Genomic DNA, 24042 nt, shown 5'->3' on the forward strand with positions numbered 1-24042 from the left:
CTCACCAAAAATCATAAACAGTGAAAACAAACTGGGGCACAGACTATATGATTGTTTCATCTGATTATCTCAGACTATTTTAACCATTTTAATTTGTCTGATATGTGAAAGAATTTATAAAAACTGATAGTCCAGAGGCTAAAGTTTCTTTATTTCTTATCATTTGACAGAAGTTTTGCAACAGATAAAAGAGCAAATAAACACCAACTAATGAGACAAATCTTTCTCTACAACACAAAAAAAATAAATAAAAAATGGAACAATACATGTGATTAAACGTGTCTCCATATATATGTCCAACAAATATATTTACCAATCGGTACATTTTATTAGACCTTTTTACGCATTTGTAACATATGAATATGAAATGTCTTTGTCATTGTGTTTACTCAATTTGTAAAAGTAGTTTATTTTTATTTTTTTTGTGAATGAAATTAATTTATTGTTAATCTTCTTGCAGATATCACAAAAGGGTCCTCGCTTGTCTTGTCTCCAGAGTTAATAGAGCGCCAGGCACAGCCACTGGAAGAGGAAACAAAATTATATAACAAGCTGTCTAAATTAAAAGTGCAGACAAAACCATCAGCTTTTTGTTATTCACACACACACACACACACACACACACACACACACACACACACACACACACACACACACCTGTTGCATATCCAGCTCAATCTTCCCTGCGTCAGCTCTCTCCAGAGACTTAAACATTTCTGGTTGGAAAAAAAAGATAATGTAAACATGCCACAGCTTTCGGATCATACACATCAATATGAGACATACTGAAGGGATATTGTTGTGTTTGCTGACACTTACTGAAGAGCATTTCCAGTTTAATAAGACAGCCTACAAAACTATCAAAGTCTATGGCATACTGAGCATCGGCATAACGGCTGACGATGGCCTGCAGCAGAGCGCTGTTGACGTGGAAACCTGGGGAAGAAAAGTAGCCATCATTCATCAGCATTTCCTGTCAGCACACACAGTAGGGTCAGTTTCATACAGGTGGATTGTTTCTGATCCCGGGGGAGTATCGTTTTCTAAAAGGTGTTGAATATTAGCAGGGTGATAATGGAGGAGCTAAGTTACACAGCCTCGCCCATGCTTGTTTTGCTCCTGCGACAAAGTATACATGATTAAAACCCATGTGCAGGGAGGGAGTCCTCTAACTGGCTTATCAAGTCTACCAGTAACTGCCTTCACAAGTGTCACACGCTACCAGCTGTGCCAACATGCATGTTATTTGTTCCTACAGGGCTCAATTGTCAGAAAAATAAGCATCATATGAAGAAATGTGTCATTTTTTCAAGGGCTTTTTTATCAAGCAAGTCATATTTTTGATATGTGTCTCATAATTTCCCTTACTAAAATGAAGTGTGCTATTAGTATACTTCTTTTGAATTTAAAATAAGAGAGTATACTTTCAGTTTACTTTTTATGCACTAATCAGAGATATGCTTAACAAAAGTATACTTAAGTATACTTGGCTCATACATATACTTACACTTCTAAGTATACTTGGTTTATACTGACAAGTATACAGAAAAGTCTAAGTGTACTTGGCTTATAGGCCTACTTACTTAATCTATTGATTAAGAAAAGTATAATTAAGTATTCTTTCCTTATAGGCCTACAGAAAAGAATATTTGGCTTGTAGTTGTGCTTACATTTTGATAAACCTGTTAAAGCCTGTGAGAGCCTGTTAAAGTGTGTGAGAGTTTGTAAACAGATGTTTTGATATGAATTTACTTCAATTCATCAACCTTTTGGATTATCCATTCACCGTAGAGGCATGCGAGAACAACACATTGTATTATTATTTTTAATCTCATCACAAATCATCAAGTCAAATAGCAAAAGGAGCAAGTACTATAAGTTAAAGTATACAAAGTACACTTTCATGGACTAAAAGATGCTCACAAGTCATTTTTGCAAGTTAAGTCAAGTTTCAAGTCTTTGAGTTGGTGAACATGTACGTCAACTGTTGTGGCATATTGATAACTAAAGGCAGTGTATCTACATAGCTAATTTTGATGTTTAATTTTGCAAATATTCTCCCTGAATCCTAAGCCATACTTGCATAGGATGTTAGTTTTGCGGCGAAGCATATCAGAAGGTTATAATAAATAATGAAATATAAGGCTGCCATAATTTGAGTGTATGAGATACCTGCTTCACTGGCGGCGCCTCTCATCTCGTGGGAGCTCATGGTGCCAGAGCTGTCTGTGTCGTGATTTTTGAAGATCTCCTACATGACCCAGGCACCCATGTGTTGTGTTAACAGATACTGCCAGGTATTCCAACACGGCCAACACTCATTTCAAACCGCATAAATCACAACTTACCAGGTATTTCTGGATTTTGGTCCAAAGCAAGTGAAATTCCATCAGTCCCAACTTGGCACTTTCATCTTTCTGAGGAATGTTAAGGTTTATTGATCACTCACGTAATTTCATTCCACAGTTATAATGCACCAAAGTCCCAAAATGTCAAAGTTGATTTTTAAAACATCAACTGTGTTTGGACAATTCATGTCTTAAAGAGGATACATCCAGCAGACTGACAATGAGGCGACCTGTCTCAAGGCTGAAGCCGTTTGTCTTGATATCAGACCCTGCGAGAAAGTGACAAAACACAGCCAGCTCCAACTCTTAAATCAATGAAAAGATGAAAAGGCTACACGTCAATATATGTAAGAGTTTGATGTACTCACGGTGAGAGACAATGTTGTTCAAAATTTGAACCAGTTCAAAGACTGATACCTCCATGTCCTGTTTGAAAAATGCATATTATAATTTGAGTTGTTAACACTCTTCATTAACTGTCAGTTCTCATGTTGCTCTACCTACATTGCCAGCAATCTGCTTGAAGACGTCCTTGAAATGAGGATCCACATCACTCTCAGATACCTCCTCCTGTGAGAGGGAGACACAGATAAGTCTATGTCACTAATGCCAAACAGACGCTGGCTACTCAAATTTTAGGCATTTTGAAATATCGGTGAATGTTGAATTTAACACACAATATATTAAACATTAAGCAATAAGCATTTAAATTATATTGTGGCATATTTCCTTCAATCTCAGTACTAAGGTGGAAAGAAAAGAATGATTTTATAATGCATGCAAGAGCAGTTTCTTACCTCCTCTATTTGAGCATCAATGTCCTCCTCCAGTGCACTGAAAACATAGAAATGCACAGCTTGAGCACACTCTGCTGGCGTGCAAGAAAATAACATTCACAGTAAGTTTTGACTGAATTTAAGACTCCTCTATAACCAAAGGAGGAGCTGGCCTCTGAGCTTAGTCCACTAGATGGCTGTCTAAGCTAAAGCTCTGAGCTCTACATCACCCTGCAGACATCAGTCAGTCCGTTTGTTACTGTAACACAGATACCTGGTTGCAGCCTGTTTCTCCGAGAACACCCTCAGAACGAAGCTGCCGTTCTTGTGAGGGTCAAAGGTCGAGGGAATAATGGCATATTCTCCTGGAGGGAGTTTGAAGCGGTCGCACACTTCCCGTGTGTTGATGAAGTTGTGGCTCCTGGCCACAGCTCTCTGTCGCAGCAGGACATCTGGACCCAGGTGAATATTGCTGCGGCCTTTGAGCTGAACGTTAACAGGAGAAAAGGGTTTTTATTACTGGAATGTCAAAACAGCTACCAAGAAAATTCATTGCTGGCATGTAACAGCACAAATACAGACCTGATCTGGGACCTGTAAAAAGGAAACAGAAGAAGTATTTTAGAGAATTGTTTTTAAAAATAGCACTGATTTTATATGAAATATCAAAATGATTCTGGGACACCTTATAAATGGAATAACCAATGGTCTCAAGGTTGCGTTGAAGCCTCTTCTGCCGGCGTCCACCCTTTTGCATCAGCCCCACCAGAAAGGTGCACCCATCCTCCTCATCCAGGGGGTCATCATCCACATCCTCCAGACGCACCACAAACTGAGGGTTGGACGAGAACGTGGCTGGAACACACAGAAGTGTAATCCTTCATATGAAGGAGTGTAACAGGACAGACATACACTAGAGGGCACTGCAACACATTTTCTCTACTGGAAGGCCACCCTAGAGGGCTCTTTATCATGTTTTCTCCATTTAAGGACACCCTAGAGGGCACTGCAATGTGCTTTCTCTACTGGAAGGGCACCCTATAGGGCACTTCATCATGTTTTCTCCATTTAAGGGCACCCAGAGGGCACTACATCATGCTTTATCTACCATAGGGGCATCCAAGAGGGCACTTTTGCTGAAGAGTATTTCCCCTCCCTGAGTCCACCAGTGGTTTCTCTGTTACCTGTGTTATTGCGGCAGCCGCCAGCAGTGGAGCCCACCCTCCACATCCCTTCAAACTGGTAGTTGTTCCAGTGGCCCACATCGTCACTCAGGAGCGTGTCCGGGGTCAAGTTACAGATCTCCAGCTTGGAGAACTGCTTCATGAAGTCTGAGTAGGACATCCTGAGGAGAAGGAACACATTTCTCAACAAAGAACCGGTTATTGTCATGTGAATGAAAGGTTAAAGACAACGGATTTACCAGAACTCTCCATCCTCAGCCACATGATTCAGCTTTGATTTCTCATCTTCACTGACGTGGTTCCATTCACTGGATCTAATTGTGATTTAAAAAAAAAAAAGCTTTTAGGAAAATCTAGGAAATGACCAATGGTATCCGATGGTTAATGGATCTAGAACGCAATTATTTACCCATCACACCAAGGCCCAGTCCACTCCACCTGACCCCAAGGGTTCCTGACGCGGACCAGCTGAACCGGCCTGCCTCGGAAATTAACCTGGGAGAGAGAGAACAACAGTGGGCAATATAATTTGCATGTAGTAAAAAAAACGTAAAGCTTATTGTTGACATGTTAAGATAAATGATATACCTCCTCTGCACCCGTGACTGAGTATGCATGTCCCTTGACAAGTTTGAGAGCTGTGACAGCCTCTGTCTCATAGGCACTGGTGATCTGAAAACACCAAGAACACTTCAATCTGATGACATCAGTACTTATGACTGTTGGTGTGTTTGCTTACAGGTCAGCATGCAAATCAGTATGAAAATAAGACCTACATCAATACAGCAACCCAGCAGTGAACCCAGTTTCAGGGCCTTCTGCATGATTCGGAAGAGCTTAGGCGGAGCTTTGTCTAAGGTGTACACTTCTGCAATCCCTCCTGTGAAATCCTCAAAACCTTCGATAGTGTTTCCTCCTGACAGAGCCTCATAGCAGCCATGCACCCTGTCAGACACAGAGGCATGTTATAGTAAGTTTTCACTGCATTAATGTTTAGTGGAAGCAAAAGATATAAGAGGAACGATCCGCACTTGGCGTAGGCCTTCTCCAGCAGCGCACTCCAAAACTCGGAGCCCTCTGCCGAGTGAACAAACAGCAACTTTCCATCTCTGGTGGGTAAACGGTCGTCGACCACCACATCCACCCACTCACCAAACTGCCAGAACTGAGAAGAAAATATGATTCTATTATTATTTTATATTTATGACTCATGAGCATGACAAGTGTGTGATCCTTGGATAATATGTCCTGTGAACATCATGAAACACTGTGACACTATTTGTTGTATTAGCCACTCAGATTTTCTTTACGTGCAACATGACTTCAACTTTTAACTGGCGGTGGTGCTGTTGAAAATGAGTATGCAGGCACACAATACTTTCTTTCATATAATGGTGAAGTGTTGATCAGCTTTGTAGGAGAACAAGTAGAACATGTTTTTGTTGACAGAACTTGTCTTGTTATGAGGAACCTGGCGATTGACATTCAACAATTAGCCCACAGTGCAAAATGTGAGTTGACAGTTAGACTGATGCTGGCGCTAGATGAATCGTTGTTTTGGCTCCCAAATCTGTACTTGAGTATCTTGGATTACCCTATACCAGCAGTGTGCAAGTTTTCATTAAAATAAGTCATGATTCTATGGTTGGACATGGCAGGAAAAAAGACAACGAAAGAAAGAAAAAAAAGCTCTCTGGAAGGTCAGATAAGAAAGGCATTGGTCTGACCTGGAAGTGAAATATCCCGGCATAACCTTCGGTGAAACTCTGTCCATGGGGCACCACACGAGCCAGGATCCGCTGGTCTAGAGTCAGAGAGGCTATCGCAGCCAGAAGCCAGCAGTCACCTACACAATACGAACAGAGACATGCTCTGAGATTGGGCAATATGTGGCGTTCACCGCAGTGCAGCAGTGCTGTAAACAGCATGTGCCAACAAACAACCTCTGTGATAATTCTTAATGGGTGGAGGGTTCAGACCAGGAATGTTTGTGGTTCCCCATCATTCATCCGTCCATGCAATCGTTTATCCATCCTCCTTCCCCTCACTTACCAAGACCTCCTTGGCAAATGTCCGTCCTTGTGGCTCCATCATCGATGAACTTTGGGTTGGAGCACAGCTCCTATAAAGAGCACCAAACAATAAAAAAAGTTGAACATTTGAGAGCAGTTTTGAGAAACGTCTCCTTGTCCAGTATCACACTATACTGAGATGGTGGGAGGAAAAAGCCATTTTGATCTGATGAAAATTGTTAAAAGTAAAAATACACCCATGAAAATAATTCACACACACACACACAGTAATATTGCTATGAGCCAACACATTTAGGTGAATTCCCTTCCCTGAGATTACTACTAGGACAGTGTATTGGCAAGAATAATCTGGCGATACGATTCGTATCCTGATACCGGGGTTACGATTCAATATATTGTTCTATATTGTGATACTGTAAGCAAGGCGATATTTGGCAATCTTTTAAATCTAATATTAGGAAAACTGTTATAGTATAAAGAACACACCACCATATGCATAAAATCAGAGTAAAAAATGACACTTTTTTATGCAATCAGACCAGTGGGATCATGCATCCAACATCATAGCACTACTTTGAGAGGGCACATACACTGAGAGGGTGCATCTCTTTGCAAATTAAATAAAGCATTGACTGAGTTTATCTTTGCATGTAAACTATTAATTAAAAATCAATACAGTGTTTTTGAGAATCATTACAGTATCGCAAAATATAATATCGCGATACTCAATATTTTCAATATTTTGTGAGCATTTGTGAGTATTTAGTAAAACATACGACACTCACTGACAAATCACTGTCTAGTTCATCAACCACAGTACAATATTACAGTGCAAACAGTGTTTACTTTCATTGCTGTGTGTCTCTTCTCATTGGCTTCTTACCGTTGGCCTTTTCCAAACAACGCCCCTGGTTTTGGCTGAGTATGGTCCCAGCTCATTGTAGCCCAGGGATTTGTGCTCAGCTGGGAAGCAGTTGTCCTCAAACAGGCGTCCACGCTCCAGAAACTGCTTGCGCAGAGTCTCATAATCCTGCTGGGAGAACTTCACTGCTTTCTGGTTAGTGCCAATGCCTTGGTCCCTCTTCTGCTGATGGGCCAGTCGGTCTGCCGTGGATGTCATCCTCACCTTGTGTGATTTCCCTCTTTGTGAGCTGAGTTGACTTGTGAGCTGACCTTCCAATCCAGACATGTATTTGTCCCAGTCTCTTTTATAGCTATCCAGGTGAGGGCAGGACTGGGAGGGATCACAGACAGGGATGGGCCTCAAATGGACAGGTGAGGTGAGCAAAACAGACAGCAGCAACCCTAAGCAAATCTGCAATGAGATGGCTGTGGCCACAGCCGAAATACAAACAGGGACACGCCTAAAGGCACGTGAAGCACCACTCTCATTGCCTCATCTTGATTTTGCATGCGTGTGGTGGGCAATGTATTGTCTTCCACTTCCTGATACCAAAAATAGAGGAAACAAACACGTATCTTGATTTAAATTAGTCTGAAACATAATAATTAGACATTCTGTGTGCTCAAAGAAAGTAAAACAAAAAGGTTGAGGTGTTATTTGAAGGGATTAAATGCAGTACACACAGCTGAGTGTTGTGAAAGAGAAGCTTGAATGCATGAAATGAAGCAAGTGTTAAATTGAGCAAGAATAAGACTGGGATATAAATGACCTTGCAACACTGAGCCTGGGGGATGTCTGCCAGGTCCTGTCTGCTTTGGAGCATATACAGTATGCTCTTATATCATCTTATATCTTTATTCTGTACTTACACCCTCTATGCTGAATACATCAAAGCTAATCCTTCGTCAAACAGTTCACGGTCAGTGATCAGAAGGTTTACACTGCTGTGTCAGCTGTTGAATAAAACTGTTGATGATTCATGCCTATAAGCCTCAGAAGTACCGTATAATAAGGATATGCATAAAAGGTAGTGAATCCACCCTTGTTTACATTACCTCAGAATAGAAAACAGAGAAGACAGTTACTATATTTATAGAGGACTAAAGAGCTTCTGATCCAGTCTGGAGGCAAACATGATGAGCTACACATGTAGTGCGTGTTACCGCTCAAAGTAAAGAAACAGTCCATCTCTGTCTTATACTGACACAACAACATAACAAAGAACATTCTGCAGAAAACTCCTTTGTTATTATATGATTTTTGCCAGCTGGGATGCTTCTGTGCCACTCGTGAGTCATATTTCCAGTGTCAACCTTCCACACCCAGTGGACATATGAAGTGTCCTCTTAGATAACAATCCTGAGGTTATCCACACTGCCTCCAAATTTCGTGGGAAGCTGGAAGAAGGGTGGGTCATAAACCACTGAATGATGTGTGTACATAGTATTGTTTGTGAATATTGACATGACAAATGAGTGCCAATATTAACCAGACCCCTCCTCTTTTCATGAAACACACAAAAAGGACATAAATTGTTTTATTTGTATAAGTGCAAATGCAATAGGGAAGGAGAATGGATAAATACAATAGATCTTTTGTTTTAATCATACTGAACAATGACTGCTATAGTCAGTGATTGATGAGCATTAAAAACATCTCTACTAATGAAAGCATATAATGAGTTCTTATCATGAGTTATGTCTCTTCTTATGTTAATAACTGCTTCACAATGGCCATAATGTAATTGATAGAGTGCATTATTACTACGCTTATGTGGCATTACAAATGATTAATTATGCATATATTGTTGTGTTTGCCAAGCATCTAATAGACATCTTTCATCGTCATTATGTAAGTAAAAGATATACTGTTAGCCTGAATGCAACATTGCTTTGACGTCTACAATTTAGAAGTCTAGATGAGATAAATCAGCTACTGGCAAGGTTGACCATGTTAATACTGCAAACTTGTGAGCATCACATACTGTATGGTTAGCAAAGAGTTGCTTATTTACGAGTCTATTAAACAAGCAGACGCAGAGCATTTGTTTGAAGTCCTTTCTCTGTAAACCTGGTGAATCTAAGTCCAATATTTACTCTCCTTTTAGCTCTGTTGATTTGGATGCTAATTGTCTGTGAGGTTGACACTATGAGTCACATTGTACATAGTGCTTTAATCCAATATAAAATATTGATCAGAGCAACTTTAAAGCACATGAAAACTTGGCTCCAAATCTTAAGAATTTCTTTATAACATTAAATAATAAGTAAGTAAACGAGCAACAAAGAAAAAAAATCTTTGTTTATTTATTATTAAGAGTTTAACATAAGAATAATCATCACTGTTTTTCCAACTGATCTCCACCCACATCAAACCAGTAAGAATGTAAACAGCTGATTTAAAAGTAAGTTTTCAGGTCCTTTAAATAATGTTATCATATTTACTGTGCCAGGCCTGTGTTAAGAACATGCCACGTTAGTCCTACAAGTCTTATTTTGTATGATTCAGATGACACCAGAATAAGGATTATGAGAAAACTATGCGAATATAATTTTTTTTCCTCTGGTAGTGGATCACGTTATCTAGAGTCACTTGGATCGTCTGCAAACATTCTGACAGTTGTATGAGTGTCACTTTCCTTCTGATTCAATCAACACATTGAATTCATGCAACATTTAAGGACTACAAGACTCTATTCAACCTTTCAACAAATATCATATTTCAAAATGCTATTCATTTTTGAAAATAGTGTGAATGAAGCGACGCAAACTCCTTGCTGCTTTATAACCTAACAAAGGATTATAACATCTGTAGCTATATTTGTCTCTCCTAAATTGACCTTTGCCTTGGATTACTGCACATTATCTCTCACCGCACCCTATCTAGGCTTTGTGATTAACAGTGTTTATTATTTTATTACTATGTGTGTATTTGTTGAACTGAATTGAATTGAATGATATGACTATAAATATCAGAATCAGATTTATTTTGCCAAGTACTGTACATACATGCAAGGAATTTGACTGCAGTTTTATATAGCTCTCTTACACAGAATGAATTTATTCTCATAATACTACAACTTTATTCTCGTAAAGTTATGACTTTATTCTCGTAATATTATGACTTTTATTTCTTGAAATAGTATGACTTAATTCTCATTAAATTACGACTTTTTTCTCGTAATATTATGACTTTATTCTTGAAATCTCAGATTTTTTTCCCTTTAACAGACCCCGATTGTTTTTTTGTTTATTTGTTTAATCCATCTTTTCCTTTCCTTACATTTAATTTGTTGTATAATTTATTTTTGTATTATTTTTATACTGTGAAATATATTTTTAATGAAAAAAAATCTGAACATGTTTATGTTACTACTAGTATTGAACTTTCTAAAATAAAGTGATGATTTGATGCCCTCTCTGTTATGACTTTATTCTCGTAATATTACGACTTTATTCTCGTTATATTGTGAATTTATTCTCGTAATATTACGACTTTATTCTCGTTATATTGTGAATTTATTCTCGTAATATTACAACGTTTTTTTTCTTGAAATGGTATAACTTTATTCTCATAATACTACGACTTTATTCTCGTAATATTATGAATTTATTCTCGTTATATTATTACTTTTTTTCTTGAAATAGTATTACATTATTCTCATTAAATTACGACTTTTTTCTCCTAATATTATGACTTTAATCTCAAAATCTCAGATTTTTTTTCCCTTTAACAGACCCTGATTATTATTTTTTTTATTTATTATTATTATTATTCATCTTTTTCTTTCCTTACATTTAATTTATTGAATAATTTATTTTAATTTTGTATTATTTTTTATACTGTGAATTATATTTGTAATGAAAAAAAATCTGAACATGTTTATGCAACTACTGTATTGAACTTTCTAAATAAAGTCTGATTTGATGCCCTCTCTCTGGAGCGCCTCTAGCTGCAGGGTGTGGTGCTGCAGGTCTTTGAGCAGTCCTGGTCCGGCTCCTCCTCCTGCAGGAGGCGGGTCTGCTCTGATTCCTGCAGCAGTGTGTGTGTGTGTGTGTGTGCAGCTGAGAGGGCTGGACCTGGACCTGCTTCTCCTGCTGGCTACCAAACCCCCCTTTAAACAGATTTACTCCATTAGCACTACCCGATCCATTTTGAAGGAAAGTTGCCTTTAAAGCAGCGGTGAGTGTAGTCGTCTTGTTTATTTCTCTGATTGTGTCATTATATAGCCAGTTAGAGATTAACGGTGCCTCATGGGGGGTTTATTATAGCCTAGGCCACCGTGCGTGTTTGTTTAATATAATAAATACTGCTGTAGAGCTAATAATAAACAACACAGTCAACAGCTGACATATTCAGATTTAATTATGACATCCAGCAATGTGGATGATTGTAAAAAAAAAAATGTATTGTAGTCAGAAATGTTTGAAGCAGCTGGCTGCACAAAAAAAAAAGACAGGCCTACTTGTACTAGTGAACAGGTGCTGTAAACAATCTGCATTACATGCCTCACATGCTGTGGTTTTTTGATAGTAAGAGGAATTCACAAAGCAGCCAGCATCATTTACTGTCTTGTTTTTTTCACCCCAGTGTGTGTTTTGACAGAGACAGAGAGGCTGCTGGTTGTTTTAGTGCATTGTTTAGGTTAAAGTCCTATAGATGACATCATCATGACAGGAATGCCTGGATCAGCTTTTCTCTGTCAGATAGAGATATCCTTTTGGTCATTACCAGCAGTAGTGTCTCTCTCTCTGTGTAGCTGTTAGACAGAGCAGGGGGACATTCCTGCAGACTCTGAGGGCATGAGGGGCCTCAGGGTCAGGGGGGTGTCCCTCCTGTAAACAATGTCCTTGTCCTGCAGAATTGTTTCTATCAAAAGCCTGTTTTGCACAACAACACATCCTTTTTTTTGTAATGTAATCCTGTAAAACTACATTTTACAGGATTGCATTTGAACTTGATTAATGCAGCAGTTTTTTTGTGAGCAGAGCATTTCTCTTACTCATTATAGAAATAGGCTAGAGAGGGAAGACCCCAAAAAAGTGGTTATAATATACAGATATTGTGACACACCCCAAATAAATCTTGGTATTAGTAGTTCTAATTATATATTATAATCTGCCTAGAGCTAGTGTTAGGAAGTTAATCAGGTCATAATTCCCTCTCTAATATCTATTTTATATTTTTGTGAAAACATCTCCTTTAAACAACTGGATTTATTCAAGTGTCTCACCAAAAGCTACATTTTACAGGATTATATTTGAACTTGATTAATGCAGCAGAGTTTTTTTGTGAGCAGAGCATTTCTCTTACTCATTATAGAAATAGGCTAGAGGGAAGACCCCCAAAAGTGGTTACATTTGACAGATATTGTGACACACCCTATAAATAAAAGAAATGCAAAATAAAGCCAGGCCGAATGGGAGATGATACACCTAAACTCGTGTAATTTCATAATGCAAGCTCTGATTGATCCCAAATTTGGTGTGATAGTGGGCAGGGTGTTCCTCTACATGTGTGAAGAAACAGAGTGTGCATATATTTATGCATTGAGGAAATACAGTACTACAAATACATACGTACAAGTAATGGAAATATCAAATATGAAGGTATATCATGAATGTTTTTTTTATATATATATATATATATATATATATATATATTATTTTCGACTTTTTTTTACAGTAGACACACACAAGAAGTGAAACACCCAGTACCCTTATACAAAATAACAGAAAAAAAAAAAAGTTGAGGGTACATGTCAAAAACAACTGCAGAGCTGCCAGACGACCGCAATATAAGCAAAACAGGAGACCCCTTCAGGGTAAAGAGTGAGAAAAAAAACAAAAACAAACAGCCAAAAAACAAAAACAACAAAAAAAATAAATCATGAATTATGATTGTTTTAAATAAATCAGGGTTTGCTGGAATGGTATAGCTGTACTGAATCCAGCAATATCTGATATGTAACTGTAGCAGGTATGCTTAATGGTCTACATGAAGAAATGTTTGATGTGTTCCAACTCAGTCATTTTTTTCTCATGGATTTCCCAGTCCCTCACCAGCTCTATCCCAGTTTTCCCCTCTTACTTCACTGTTAACTGAGCTCATTAGTATTCCTGTCCAGTGGAGCGGTAGGCTTTAAAAGATCATTCAATGTCCCAGTTTTTTCTCGCACTGATTCAGAAAGGGATAGTAACAACTTTGAATCTAACGGCTAGCTTCTTGACATGATGTTTTTCTAACTTGCAAAGCTTTTATGTCGTCCCTGGAGACGTGACTGAAAGTTGTGAAATTTTCCGGCACATAAAGCCAGACTGTGCTTTCAGGGAGGAGGAAAAGGCCCCCCCACTGAGTGGTAAACACTAAAATCCATTAGGGCTACGGCAGGCTTCTGCAGTGCAATCCAAATTATACCATGAAGAGAGCACTTTATCTTTCCAAGTGCCAAAAGTTGAGTGAATAACCTTCTCTCTCTCTCTCTCTGTGTTTTGTCTCATTCTCCCTCTCAGCCTGCAAATACAGACAAGGTAAGACATTTCTAAGTTATTATGTTATTCCTGGGTTTGTTGTGTTTGAAGTGGTGTCTTGTCTCACATTGCTCAGTAGTCGCTTTTCTACTGTTCATAACTTCTGTATGTGTATTATTTCTCTGCTGAACTTATGTCGGCTTCTAACTTTAGTTTCCACAGCAGCACGTTTACTTTGATTTCACATGACAACTATTATTTGCAGTATTTGCCTTTTGCTGGGCTTTACCAGGACATTATCTGAAATTTCTTTGGAATCACTGCCAAATTACACCAATATTTACCTCAAAATGTATCAAAAATTACTTTATAATAAACATTATTTAATAATTATATTCCGCTATTTCCCAATAGCTGGTAATTTATTTAATACATTTCCAGGAAAAGAATACATTGTTAATTGATATGCTTTATTTGCATGTCTGCTGATAAATAGATAATAATTAACAAATAACTTCTTTGGAATTTCTTAAATAAACTCCCTGAATCATTAGCTACCAGGTTACATTTGTGTAGACAATAAGTCACACAATGGTGAGATTTGTGCCTGATCAGAAGTGTCTTCTATTAGTTTTGGTTTTCCACCTCCGATGAAGAGCAGCGCACAGCCGCTTCTCAAGCTTAAGGGCCTTATTTTAACGATTATATGCTATTTTAGCATATAATTATTAAATAATATTTATAATAAAGTAATTTTCAATAAATTGTGAAGTACATTTTGGGGTAATTTGGCAGTAATTCCAAAGAAATTTCAAATAGGCTACTTGCTAATTATCACCTAATTACCATGAAATTTGTGGACCTGTAAAATGAATTGTTACCAAGTCTTCTCCTTGATGTTGGGACAAAATTTTGGGGAAAATACCCAATATTTATCATTATTTTGTTGACCTCAAACATATTGAATCTAAATAGAATACCAAGGACCTGACGGACATCAGTTTCCTCAATGGCCTTTGCTTTTTGTTGTAATTTCCCAAAGTATTCAGCTTTGTGCTTTTAGGCTAACAGCATAATGTAGAAAATCCATATGGGGTCAGACTAATTAGTTGAAGACAGAAAAGAAAAATCAATCTTTATCACTAGCATGAACATTATTTTTCTCCAGACGCTCCCACACCTGATTGCTGTGCTTGTAACCCTTAGACAAGAGTGTGCCGCCGATTTGCTTCATGCTATTTATAGACAGTACCGTGCATACTCACTCATATTTTTATCTCACGCACCAGAATGGATCCAACCGGAGGGATATGTGCAGCCATACAGGCCAACAGGCTGCGGGCAGAAGGCATGGGCTCCAAGGAGCAGGCCGTGCCCTTCTCCAACCAGGACTACGAGGCCCTGAAGCAGGAATGTGTGGAGTCCGGCTGCCTGTTTGAAGACCCCTGCTTCCCCGCCGAGCCTCCGTCCCTGGGCTTCAAGGAGCTCGCCCCCCATTCCTCCAAAACTATGGATGTGGAGTGGACGAGGCCCACGGTTTGTCACTTATGCATAAAACTGATAGTAGGACACAAGATAACCAATATATTTTTTATACACCCAGTACATTATACATATACATTAAGTGGCAATACTTCACTCATCATTCTTTGGATTGCCTCTCATGTAATATTTCTCAACAGGCATGTGGTTCTGACAGAGAAACATATCATATAAACAAACCTATCATATGACACTGTGTTATTTCCCGTCTGCACATTCACGTCTGCAGACTCAGACAGAATAGGACAAGCAGGGACGGGAACCTCTCAGACCACTGCAGCTGTTGGCATCGCATGGCATTCCCCTGACCACTCCCTCGCTCTGACATTTGTTTATAGCGCAGGAAGTTGACGCGTACATGCAAGAACAGTGATAGTTTGAAAGATGTCGCCTTTAACCTCTTTCATTCCTTGAGGGTGCAGACTTTACTGTCTTTCAGAGTCTGTAGCAGCACAGGTTTGGATCAAAAATCCTCATAAGGGGGCGGCTGGTTAGCTCAGTCGGTAGAGCGAGCGCCCATGTAATGCCAAGGCTCAGTCCTAGCAGCGGTGGACCCGGGTTCAAATCCGGCCTGTGGTCCTTTCCGCATGTCATTTCTCTCTCTCCCCCTTTCCAACACTCTATCCACTGTCCTATCAATAAAATGCTTAAAAATCACCCCAAAAAATAACTTTAAAAAAAAAAAAATCCTCATAAGGGCAATGAGGGGTTTCTGAGCAGTTTCCAGAACAGAAGTGCTCGCCATTCAATACCAAAAAATGCAATTCTTGCAGAAATTTCCAAATGTCAAATGTTTTTGATACCAAATCACCGCATGGATTGTTTTATGGTGTTCCTCAAGGTCTTGGTGTCTTAATGTGGTATTTTGGAGGGATTATTGATCATTATTACCAATTCCCAAGTGGTGAATTTAGCACCAAATCTGTGTAACAAATGATATCAACCCAAACATTGCTGCACCAACTTATGAGACATAACAGAGCATGGGTATGACCATCATATACTTCTATCATAATGTTCTAAACCCTTATACACTTTAACAATTCATTTTAATTAATTCATTATTTCTGATTTATGACTAAAACAACATGACACTTGTGCTGAGCTGCATCTCAAATTAATCTTCAGGTTCCCAGCTTCCACATGATGTACACCACGTCCATGTGACATCTACTGTTGACCTGCTATCTCCCCCTAAAGACCCCTTGTACTCCCCTAAAAAATTTAAAAAAAGGGTCTATGGTAAAGAGGTGTGGAGTGGCAGAAGTTAAAGTAGTCCGTAAAATGTGTTGACTTGTCTGAATTATAAGATTCATTTGATTGTCTTCACTCAGACGTTTCATTTCTCAACAGGAAATGACAGATGACCCTCAGTTCATTGTGGGCGGCGCCACCAGAACGGACATCTGTCAGGGAGCGCTGGGTGAGCCCTTGTTGTTGTTGTTAATGTTGAATCTCTCCTGAAAACAATTCGATAAAGGTTGCTAAATGCTTCTTTTCACTCGCAGGTGACTGCTGGCTCTTAGCAGCCATCGGCTCTCTCACCCTGAACGAGAGGCTCCTTCATCGGGTGGTCCCACACGGGCAGTCCTTCCAAGACGACTACGCTGGAATCTTCCACTTTCAGGTACTTTGAGATCATCTTCTACGCTTCTGCACTTTCTATCAAGTGTAAAGGCAAGCAGTATAGATTGATGGAGTTGCTGATTATTGCTCTGCGTTGCAGTTCTGGCAGTTCGGCGAATGGGTGGACGTCGTGATAGATGACAGGCTGCCTGTCAAAGACGGCGAGCTCATGTTTGTCCATTCTGCTGAGGGCAATGAGTTCTGGAGTGCACTCCTGGAGAAGGCATACGCCAAGTAGGTATTGAAAGAGCCGGCCCAGTTGTTAAATTATTCACTATGTATTTAGTAGGAAGTTGTAAATCACTTTGTGAAGTGCTGCTGTTGATGTGTGGTTTTTAATTGTGCGGCGTCAGGCTCAATGGCTCCTATGAGGCTCTGTCTGGAGGAAGCACCACCGAAGGCTTCGAGGACTTCACGGGCGGCGTGTCTGAGATGTACGAGCTCCGCAGTGCCCCCAAAGATCTGCACTGGATAATAAGCAAAGCCCTGGATAGAGGCTCTCTGCTGGGCTGTTCCATCGATGTAAGTGCTGAACACGTTGCTGGCACGTCACCAGGACACGCAGATCAATGCTGCGCCATTTTGAAAGAGCCAATAACATTAAAAGCATTTGTGTTCATTCCTGTGCCAGACATTTCATACTCAGCTGCAGTAATCATGTTTCCATATTAATACAGATCACAAGTGCCTTCGACATGGAGGCTGTTACATTCAAGAAGCTTGTGAAGGGCCACGCCTACTCCGTCACTGGACTGAAGGAGGTCTGTCTGTGTATGACTCTGTTCAATTGGTCACCATTATGAATGATATTAAGGCGAGACACCCCAGGCAAAAACATTGTTTTTATACACTGATCAATTTTGAGATTTTGCTTCCATAACATGTCTTCTTTCAGACTAGTGGAAAGAAAACATCCAAAATACACATTTAGGTGTTTATTTTACTACTTTGTCTATTTGTGTCTGTAGATTTCTCCTAAATTCACCAAAAGTAACATTGAATAATGCCTCATTTGCATATTTAAACATAAAATTTCAGAAGACTTGTAATGCAAAAAAGAATTGCCTTAATGTAATTTATCAACTGGGGAAGTTTCATGATGATATCTATTAGTTTTTGTAATTTATGGAATTTTACAATCCATATCTTTAAAGGCTGTTTTCTCAAAAGTTTTCTCTCAGACTCCGAGCCAGAAATCTCCACTTCAGTATCACTTACATACACCAAACTTCTCAGTTTCATTCCTATCTATATTCTGAAGGTTTCTACAGAGGGGTTTGTTCATATATCATTCATAGCCTGATTTATTGAACATTTTATTCCTAAAAACATGGCGAAAATTTATTTTTTTATGGCTGATTAATGCAGTGTAAAAAGAGATATCCAAAATTCCCTCTGCAAAAATCTTTGACTCTAATATGTCAACAAAACGAAACAAGAATTTTGAACCTGGCTTTATCCAATGTTCAGATTTCTGTTCTGGAAATGTATGCAAATTAGCACATATGATAATTCCTCATTTGCATATTTAAACATGAAATTTCAGAAAACATATTATGAAAATAATTTTCTTAATGTAAATAGTGAACTGTGGAAGTTTCATGGTGTTAAGTGGTGTTAGTTAAACATGTTTATTTTATTCACTTGGGGTGTCTACCCTCAATGGTCCTAAGTTTCCCGTCACTCTGTGTGTTATGTAGGTTGATTTCCGCGGCAACATGGAGCGCCTAATCCGAATACGCAACCCATGGGGTCAGGTGGAGTGGACTGGTGCCTGGAGTGACAAGTGAGTTAATAAATGTCCCTGTGTGTGTTTTGTTTGGTATTCTTTTATGAGTGTCATATCTGAATGTTGATTCCGCTCTATTTGTCTTGTTGTGTGTAGTTCTTCTGAATGGGATGAGGTTGACCCTTCTGAACGAGAAGACCTGCATCTGAAGATGGAAGACGGGGAGTTTTGGTAAGATGTTCCTAGATGCCGTAGTACTGTATGGCAATTTTATGTACTGCAGGTATTTTAAAGGACTAGTCCGACATTTTGGGAAAGACGCTTATTCACTTTTGTGCAGAGTTTCATGAGAAGATTGGGTCTCGTACAAGAACATTTTTGTATTCTTGACTCGTATTCGTAGCGTGGGCTCGTACGAGTGTGCCGCGTCAGATTCAGCAAACACTCCTAACTTTAGATAACTGTTAATGACCTGCGTAAACATGAGACATGAGACAGACCACCTGTGCGAAAATGAGCGGGCATTCATGAGAATTGTAAAATAACATAATTAACACCCAGTGATACCATATAATGCTACACATCATGCCCCATTCATCTGTCTCTGCCACAATATATCAGCACGCTGTCTAAAGACACGCTCTCTTCCAAGAGCCTGACACGTTAATGCATCCAAAAGAAGTAAATCAGCCATGATGTGCCTGGTTACACTTCCTGTTGACCCTATTATATACAGAGACAAATTAACCTTCAATTAGTGCGTAGTTTAAGTCGCTTTGCAATTTGACATATTGATATTGTAGCGTTATACAGTAGCATCAATGGCCAATTTAAAGCAATGATGATATGTATATGAATACATTTAGAATTAAATTATAATTTGAATTGCAGAGTCAAACAGGATAATGTCAACATAATTATGAGGTGTGATTTATATAGGATTTTCAAACTCAGAATTGCCTCAAAGTAATGAAATATACAATCCATTAGTAAAAAACTATTTTTGGATAACAAACTTAGGTCTGGATAACAGCAGACTAATTGTACATGACTCCTACAACAGATCTGGGCCACTTGTAAATTGTGTTCATACCTAAGAGACAATTCAAAATACAGGAAAATTAATGAATGCGACAAGTTCTCCTAAATCACTCATACAAGCCACTTAAGAACAAATCTGTTCGTACGAGTGGTTCTTGCATATCACAGACACAAGAGCGGAATCAATCTTCTCACCTAACTCTCGGCAAGAAAGCGACTGAGCGTATTTCCCAGAACTATTCTTTTACAAAAGTTGCATTCAGATTTCTGACCCAAAACGTTTTATTTTAATCTTCCAGGATGACCTTCAGTGAATTCAAGAGGCAGTTTAATCGGCTAGAGATCTGTAACTTGACCGCGGACGCTCTGAGCGAGGATAGCCTCGGCCACTGGAACACCACGAACTTCTACGGCACCTGGAGGAGAGGCAGCACCGCTGGAGGCTGCAGGAACAATCCCAGTGAGTCCCAACCATACACCTTTCATGTAAAGTCTACTGACATAGATGAGTCACAGACTGTGAAACAGGCTAACACAAATGCACCTTCTGCACAGACACGTTTTGGATCAACCCTCAGTACAAGATCACGCTGCTGGAGGAGGACGATGACCCAGAGGACAATGAGGTGGCATGCAGTTTTTTAGTTGCTCTCATGCAGAAGGACCGCCGCAGATATCGGCGCCATGGTCAGGACATGCACACCATTGGCTTTGCTCTTTATGAGGTGAGAGGGATGCAGTATCAGTATTATCCCTTTGCCCTTCTCATGGTTTATTCACATGTTTACATTATTTTAAAAATGTTGCCTCAGCTCATTTATGTTTTTTCCCTTATCTTCTCTTGTGCAGATTCCAGAAGAGGTAAGCAGAGCATCAATACTACCACTGTTTATATAACCAAATGTATATTTTACAATACTGCTGATCATGTTTTAGTTTTTAAAAGCATTTTCCCTCCATTCCAGGTAGCCATTGGTTTCTGTACATCACATTCATTGTATGAAAATCAGCTTACAGAAACTTGACAACTTGATTGACATATTCAATCCATCACATCCATCATTATCTTGTTAAATCAATCCACATATTTAACTGCATTATCAAAATGCTACATTGTAAATTTGACAACAATAAAAGCAGTCTTGTTGTTCATTATAATGGATGAGCTATTTTCCAAGTAAGTTTTAAATCTTAAAAGAATTAACTGTGTTATGCTTGAAATGATTGGAATAGTGGAAAATATATATGATTTCAATTAAATGGACCTAAAAACATGCACATGCATCTCAACCCTCGTATTGTTTCCTGCTGCCCTTAGTACAGAGGCTGCCAGAATGTCCACTTGAAGAAAAACTTCTTTTTGAACCACTCATCGTGCGCTCGCTCGGAGACCTTCATCAACCTGCGGGAGGTGAGCACGCGTCTCCGTCTGCCCCCCGGAGAGTACCTCATCGTCCCCTCCACCTTCGAGCCCAGTAAGGAGGCTGACTTTGTCCTCCGAGTCTTCACTGAGAAACAATCAGAAACAGAGTATGTGTCTTTTATTTTAATGTCGGTTTGTGTATTTGTAATTTGTGGAAATTGAAATCTCATGCTTATATATCTTTGTCCGTTGCAGAGAACTGGATGATGAAATCTCTGCCGATTTAGGAGAGGACGTACGTATCACTGAGACGTGACTTAAACAGAAATGTTACATACTCTACTATATGAATAGCAGGAAATAACTAGAACCCTGATCATAAAACGATGCCTTTTTATATTTGTGGTTTTCTACAGGATGAAGTAACTGAAGACGACATTGATGACTCCTTTAAGTCCATGTTCGCCCAGCTAGCAGGAGAGGTAAGTTCTGAAGAACAGATGCTGTTCTGCATCTTTGTTTGCATTTGTATTTTTATTATGGCATTTTAGATCATATCTAAAGCTTAAAACATCACACAACACATTGTTACGGTGAATACAAATTGTTCTTATTTCAACTAAAGACGTGCAAATTCTCTTTTCTTGTCATCTGTGCTTTCCCAGGACATGGAGATCTCCATTCACGAGCTTAGGACCATTCTAAACAGAGTCGTCTCCCGGCGTGAGTTTCCTATTTTATTTTTAGTTAGCAATTCAGAGCTACTGGAAAATTTACATATTAGTAATACATCTCCCACTAGTGTGTTAGATTCCACTGCAGAGTGTAGGTTACACCATCCATTTCCTGGACTACCTCTCTTACAAGCCTCTGATGAGTGTTGTTGTTATTTCAGACAAAGATCTGAAGACTGACGGCTTCAGTGTGGAGTCATGCAGGACCATGGTCAACCTGATGGACGTATCCTCTTGAGTTATAAGGCATGAATGGATCAAAAACTTAATTACATTGATTTTTATTAGAAACAAAAATTAAAAAAACATGCATTTAAGCATTGTCGTTGCCACTTAAAATCAGCTGCTCTCCTGTAATGAGAGACGATTGCATTTCCATCACAAGCATGTCAGTGATTGTTTATGTGTGGTTTCACCCCTTGACACCATGTGTGCCAGAAGGATGGTAGTGCCCGTTTAGGACTGGTGGAGTTTCAGATCCTCTGGAACAAGATCCGAAAGTGGCTGGTAAGAATTAATAAAATAAGATAATAAGGTCAAAGGAACAGTATGATTATCTGTATTTCTATTTTCATTTTTTTTTTTCTCTGTCTTCCAGGTCATTTTTAGAGATTTTGACCTCGACAAATCAGGGGCCATGAGCTCATATGAGATGCGTATTGCTGTTGAGGCGGCAGGTATATAATGCTCTTGATTATCATTTCTACAAGTATCTACTGTACAAACACTCACAGATGAGAAAACTTTTATTTTTATTGTCCTCCTGTATAGGTTTTAAACTGAATAACAGACTGAACCAGGTTCTGGTAGCCCGGTATGCAGAAGACGAGATGGTTGACTTTGACAACTTCATCTGCTGCTTGGTCAAGCTTGAAGCCATGTTTAGTGAGTATCATTGTGATACATCTTATTCTGAATTTACACTGTATGTTTGCAGATTATGAAGTTTTAATTGTGAAACTTTTAACAGGGTCTTTCCAGCAGTTCGACAAGGAGGGATCAGGAGAGGCTGAGATGAACGTCACAGAGGTGAGTTCTGTTTAAAAAGAAAATCTCAATACATTTTGTCAACCTTCGCTGTTCATCTAACCTTATATCTCATATTGCCAGTGGCTTTACCTCACGATGTGTGGTTGAAGAGGGACGTCTTCACCGGAGGAGGGTATAGAGCAAAGGCACAGCGCCTGAAAATTGCCATAAAGACCCCTCAGCCTTAGCGACCTGTTGATCCTTTAACACATCCCACCTCAGCGCACATATAGTAAAATAGCTGTATAACGGGAACCAAAGTCCAATCAAGCCAAGTGTCTCCCGGCTGGATTTTTAGAAACTATGCAAACCTACAGTATGAAGCAGTCACTGTGCAACATAGATGTGTCATCTCTATAAAAACAGCATGAGTCTGTGCATGACAAAAATCACTAGCTGTAATGTGCGTTGTTGCAAGTTGATTTTGGATTTTATTTTTGCTGTCTGTATGAATGTCAGCTGAATTACTAACAATAATTTCACTGGTCTCATGGTCTCATTATTTCAAAATCTCACTAAAAGCTGTTTTGCTGAGGAACACAAAACATAGAAGAAGAAATCTGAAGAAGTCTGTTACTGTAATTCTTTAAAATGTGAAGTCTTATAGTTTCTCTTGATTAATCATTCTGCACTCATGTTTCCATTTTGTCCTGATTTTACAGAAGAGTTTTTAACAGGAAATAATTACCTCAGTGTTGATTTGTAGTTTCATTCTTACACTGGTAGATGGCAGTACAAACCTGATGTAATGTCAATGTTTTTTGTTTTGGCATTTGATACTAAAATTTAAGATAGATGTTTATATATTACACATTTTTTTCTTTGGTTGAAGTCAAACAGCTGACCTTTATTTAGTTTTACTTGTTTTTATTTTGCACTGATATTTTAGTTTATGGCAGCTGCTACTGAAGTTGCCTGACATTAGTGAGAAATACTGTATTTCAGTCCACTCAAGGGACATCTACAGGGATCACATGATACTAAAACGCCTTATACATGACACATGATGTTATAAACAGCTATTAAAATATGCCAGTCATGTGTTTTGTGTTGTGAATGTATGTTGTGCCTTCAATAAATATTTCCCCTCATGGTTCATGCTTTCTCGGTTTGCTCATTGTGTTCATGATAACATGAGTTTGACCCACATGTGGCTGCTCAAACTGCCCCAGAAGCTCCTATGCTATGCCTTTAAGGTGAAGGTTATATTTATTGTAAGCACAGAGAGGCCTCAGTAAAATGTCAAACATGCTGACAAAAGCT

The 24042-nt window shown here is 39.0% G+C and overlaps 2 protein-coding genes across 2 annotated transcripts; one reads left to right on the forward strand and one right to left on the reverse strand.

Moving 5' to 3' along the window:
- Nucleotides 1-130: 130 nt before the first annotated feature.
- LOC119495621 (calpain-2 catalytic subunit-like) lies at nucleotides 131-7615 on the reverse strand. The gene is made up of 21 exons (XM_037782303.1): nucleotides 7225-7615; nucleotides 6361-6430; nucleotides 6036-6154; nucleotides 5340-5473; nucleotides 5085-5253; nucleotides 4897-4980; nucleotides 4718-4803; nucleotides 4548-4622; nucleotides 4309-4469; nucleotides 3810-3979; nucleotides 3707-3718; nucleotides 3399-3610; nucleotides 3146-3182; nucleotides 2853-2918; nucleotides 2717-2774; nucleotides 2553-2617; nucleotides 2349-2417; nucleotides 2173-2251; nucleotides 820-936; nucleotides 658-716; nucleotides 131-522 (listed from the first exon to the last, which is right to left on the reverse strand). The coding sequence occupies exons 1-21, from the start codon at nucleotides 7528-7530 to the stop codon at nucleotides 499-501; spliced, it is 2172 nt and encodes a 723-aa protein (XP_037638231.1). The 5' UTR covers nucleotides 7531-7615; the 3' UTR covers nucleotides 131-498.
- Nucleotides 7616-11269: 3654 nt separating this feature from the next.
- LOC119495622 (calpain-1 catalytic subunit-like) lies at nucleotides 11270-23875 on the forward strand. The gene is made up of 23 exons (XM_037782304.1): nucleotides 11270-11427; nucleotides 13758-13775; nucleotides 15005-15251; nucleotides 16611-16680; nucleotides 16766-16884; nucleotides 16984-17117; nucleotides 17237-17405; nucleotides 17561-17644; nucleotides 18584-18669; nucleotides 18769-18843; nucleotides 19953-20113; nucleotides 20209-20378; nucleotides 20503-20514; nucleotides 20972-21183; nucleotides 21272-21311; nucleotides 21433-21498; nucleotides 21682-21739; nucleotides 21912-21976; nucleotides 22189-22257; nucleotides 22349-22427; nucleotides 22522-22635; nucleotides 22721-22779; nucleotides 22861-23875. Exons 3-23 carry the CDS (start codon nucleotides 15006-15008, stop codon nucleotides 22885-22887), a joined length of 2115 nt encoding a protein of 704 aa, XP_037638232.1. The 5' UTR covers nucleotides 11270-11427; nucleotides 13758-13775; nucleotide 15005; the 3' UTR covers nucleotides 22888-23875.
- The last annotated feature ends 167 nt before the right edge of the window (nucleotides 23876-24042 follow it).

Source organism: Sebastes umbrosus, chromosome 10 (genome assembly GCF_015220745.1).
Source record: "Sebastes umbrosus isolate fSebUmb1 chromosome 10, fSebUmb1.pri, whole genome shotgun sequence".
Taxonomy (NCBI): Eukaryota; Metazoa; Chordata; class Actinopteri; order Perciformes; family Sebastidae; genus Sebastes; species Sebastes umbrosus.

Excerpts from the sequence above, each read along its gene's own strand:
- LOC119495621 (XM_037782303.1), bottom strand. The coding sequence starts at position 7,530 with ATGTCTGGATTGGAAGGTCAGCTCACAAGTCAACTCAGCTCACAAAGA. Across the intron at positions 3,980-4,308 it reads CGGCTGCCGCAATAACACAG|CCACGTTCTCGTCCAACCCT; the intron begins GTAACAGAGAAA and ends TGTGTGTTCCAG. Across the intron at positions 523-657 it reads TTGAGCTGGATATGCAACAG|TGGCTGTGCCTGGCGCTCTA; the intron begins GTGTGTGTGTGT and ends TTCCTCTTCCAG.
- LOC119495622 (XM_037782304.1), top strand. The coding sequence starts at position 15,006 with ATGGATCCAACCGGAGGGATATGTGCAGCCATACAGGCCAACAGGCTG. Across the intron at positions 18,670-18,768 it reads ACTGGTGCCTGGAGTGACAA|TTCTTCTGAATGGGATGAGG; the intron begins GTGAGTTAATAA and ends TGTTGTGTGTAG. Across the intron at positions 22,780-22,860 it reads CTGAGATGAACGTCACAGAG|TGGCTTTACCTCACGATGTG; the intron begins GTGAGTTCTGTT and ends TCATATTGCCAG.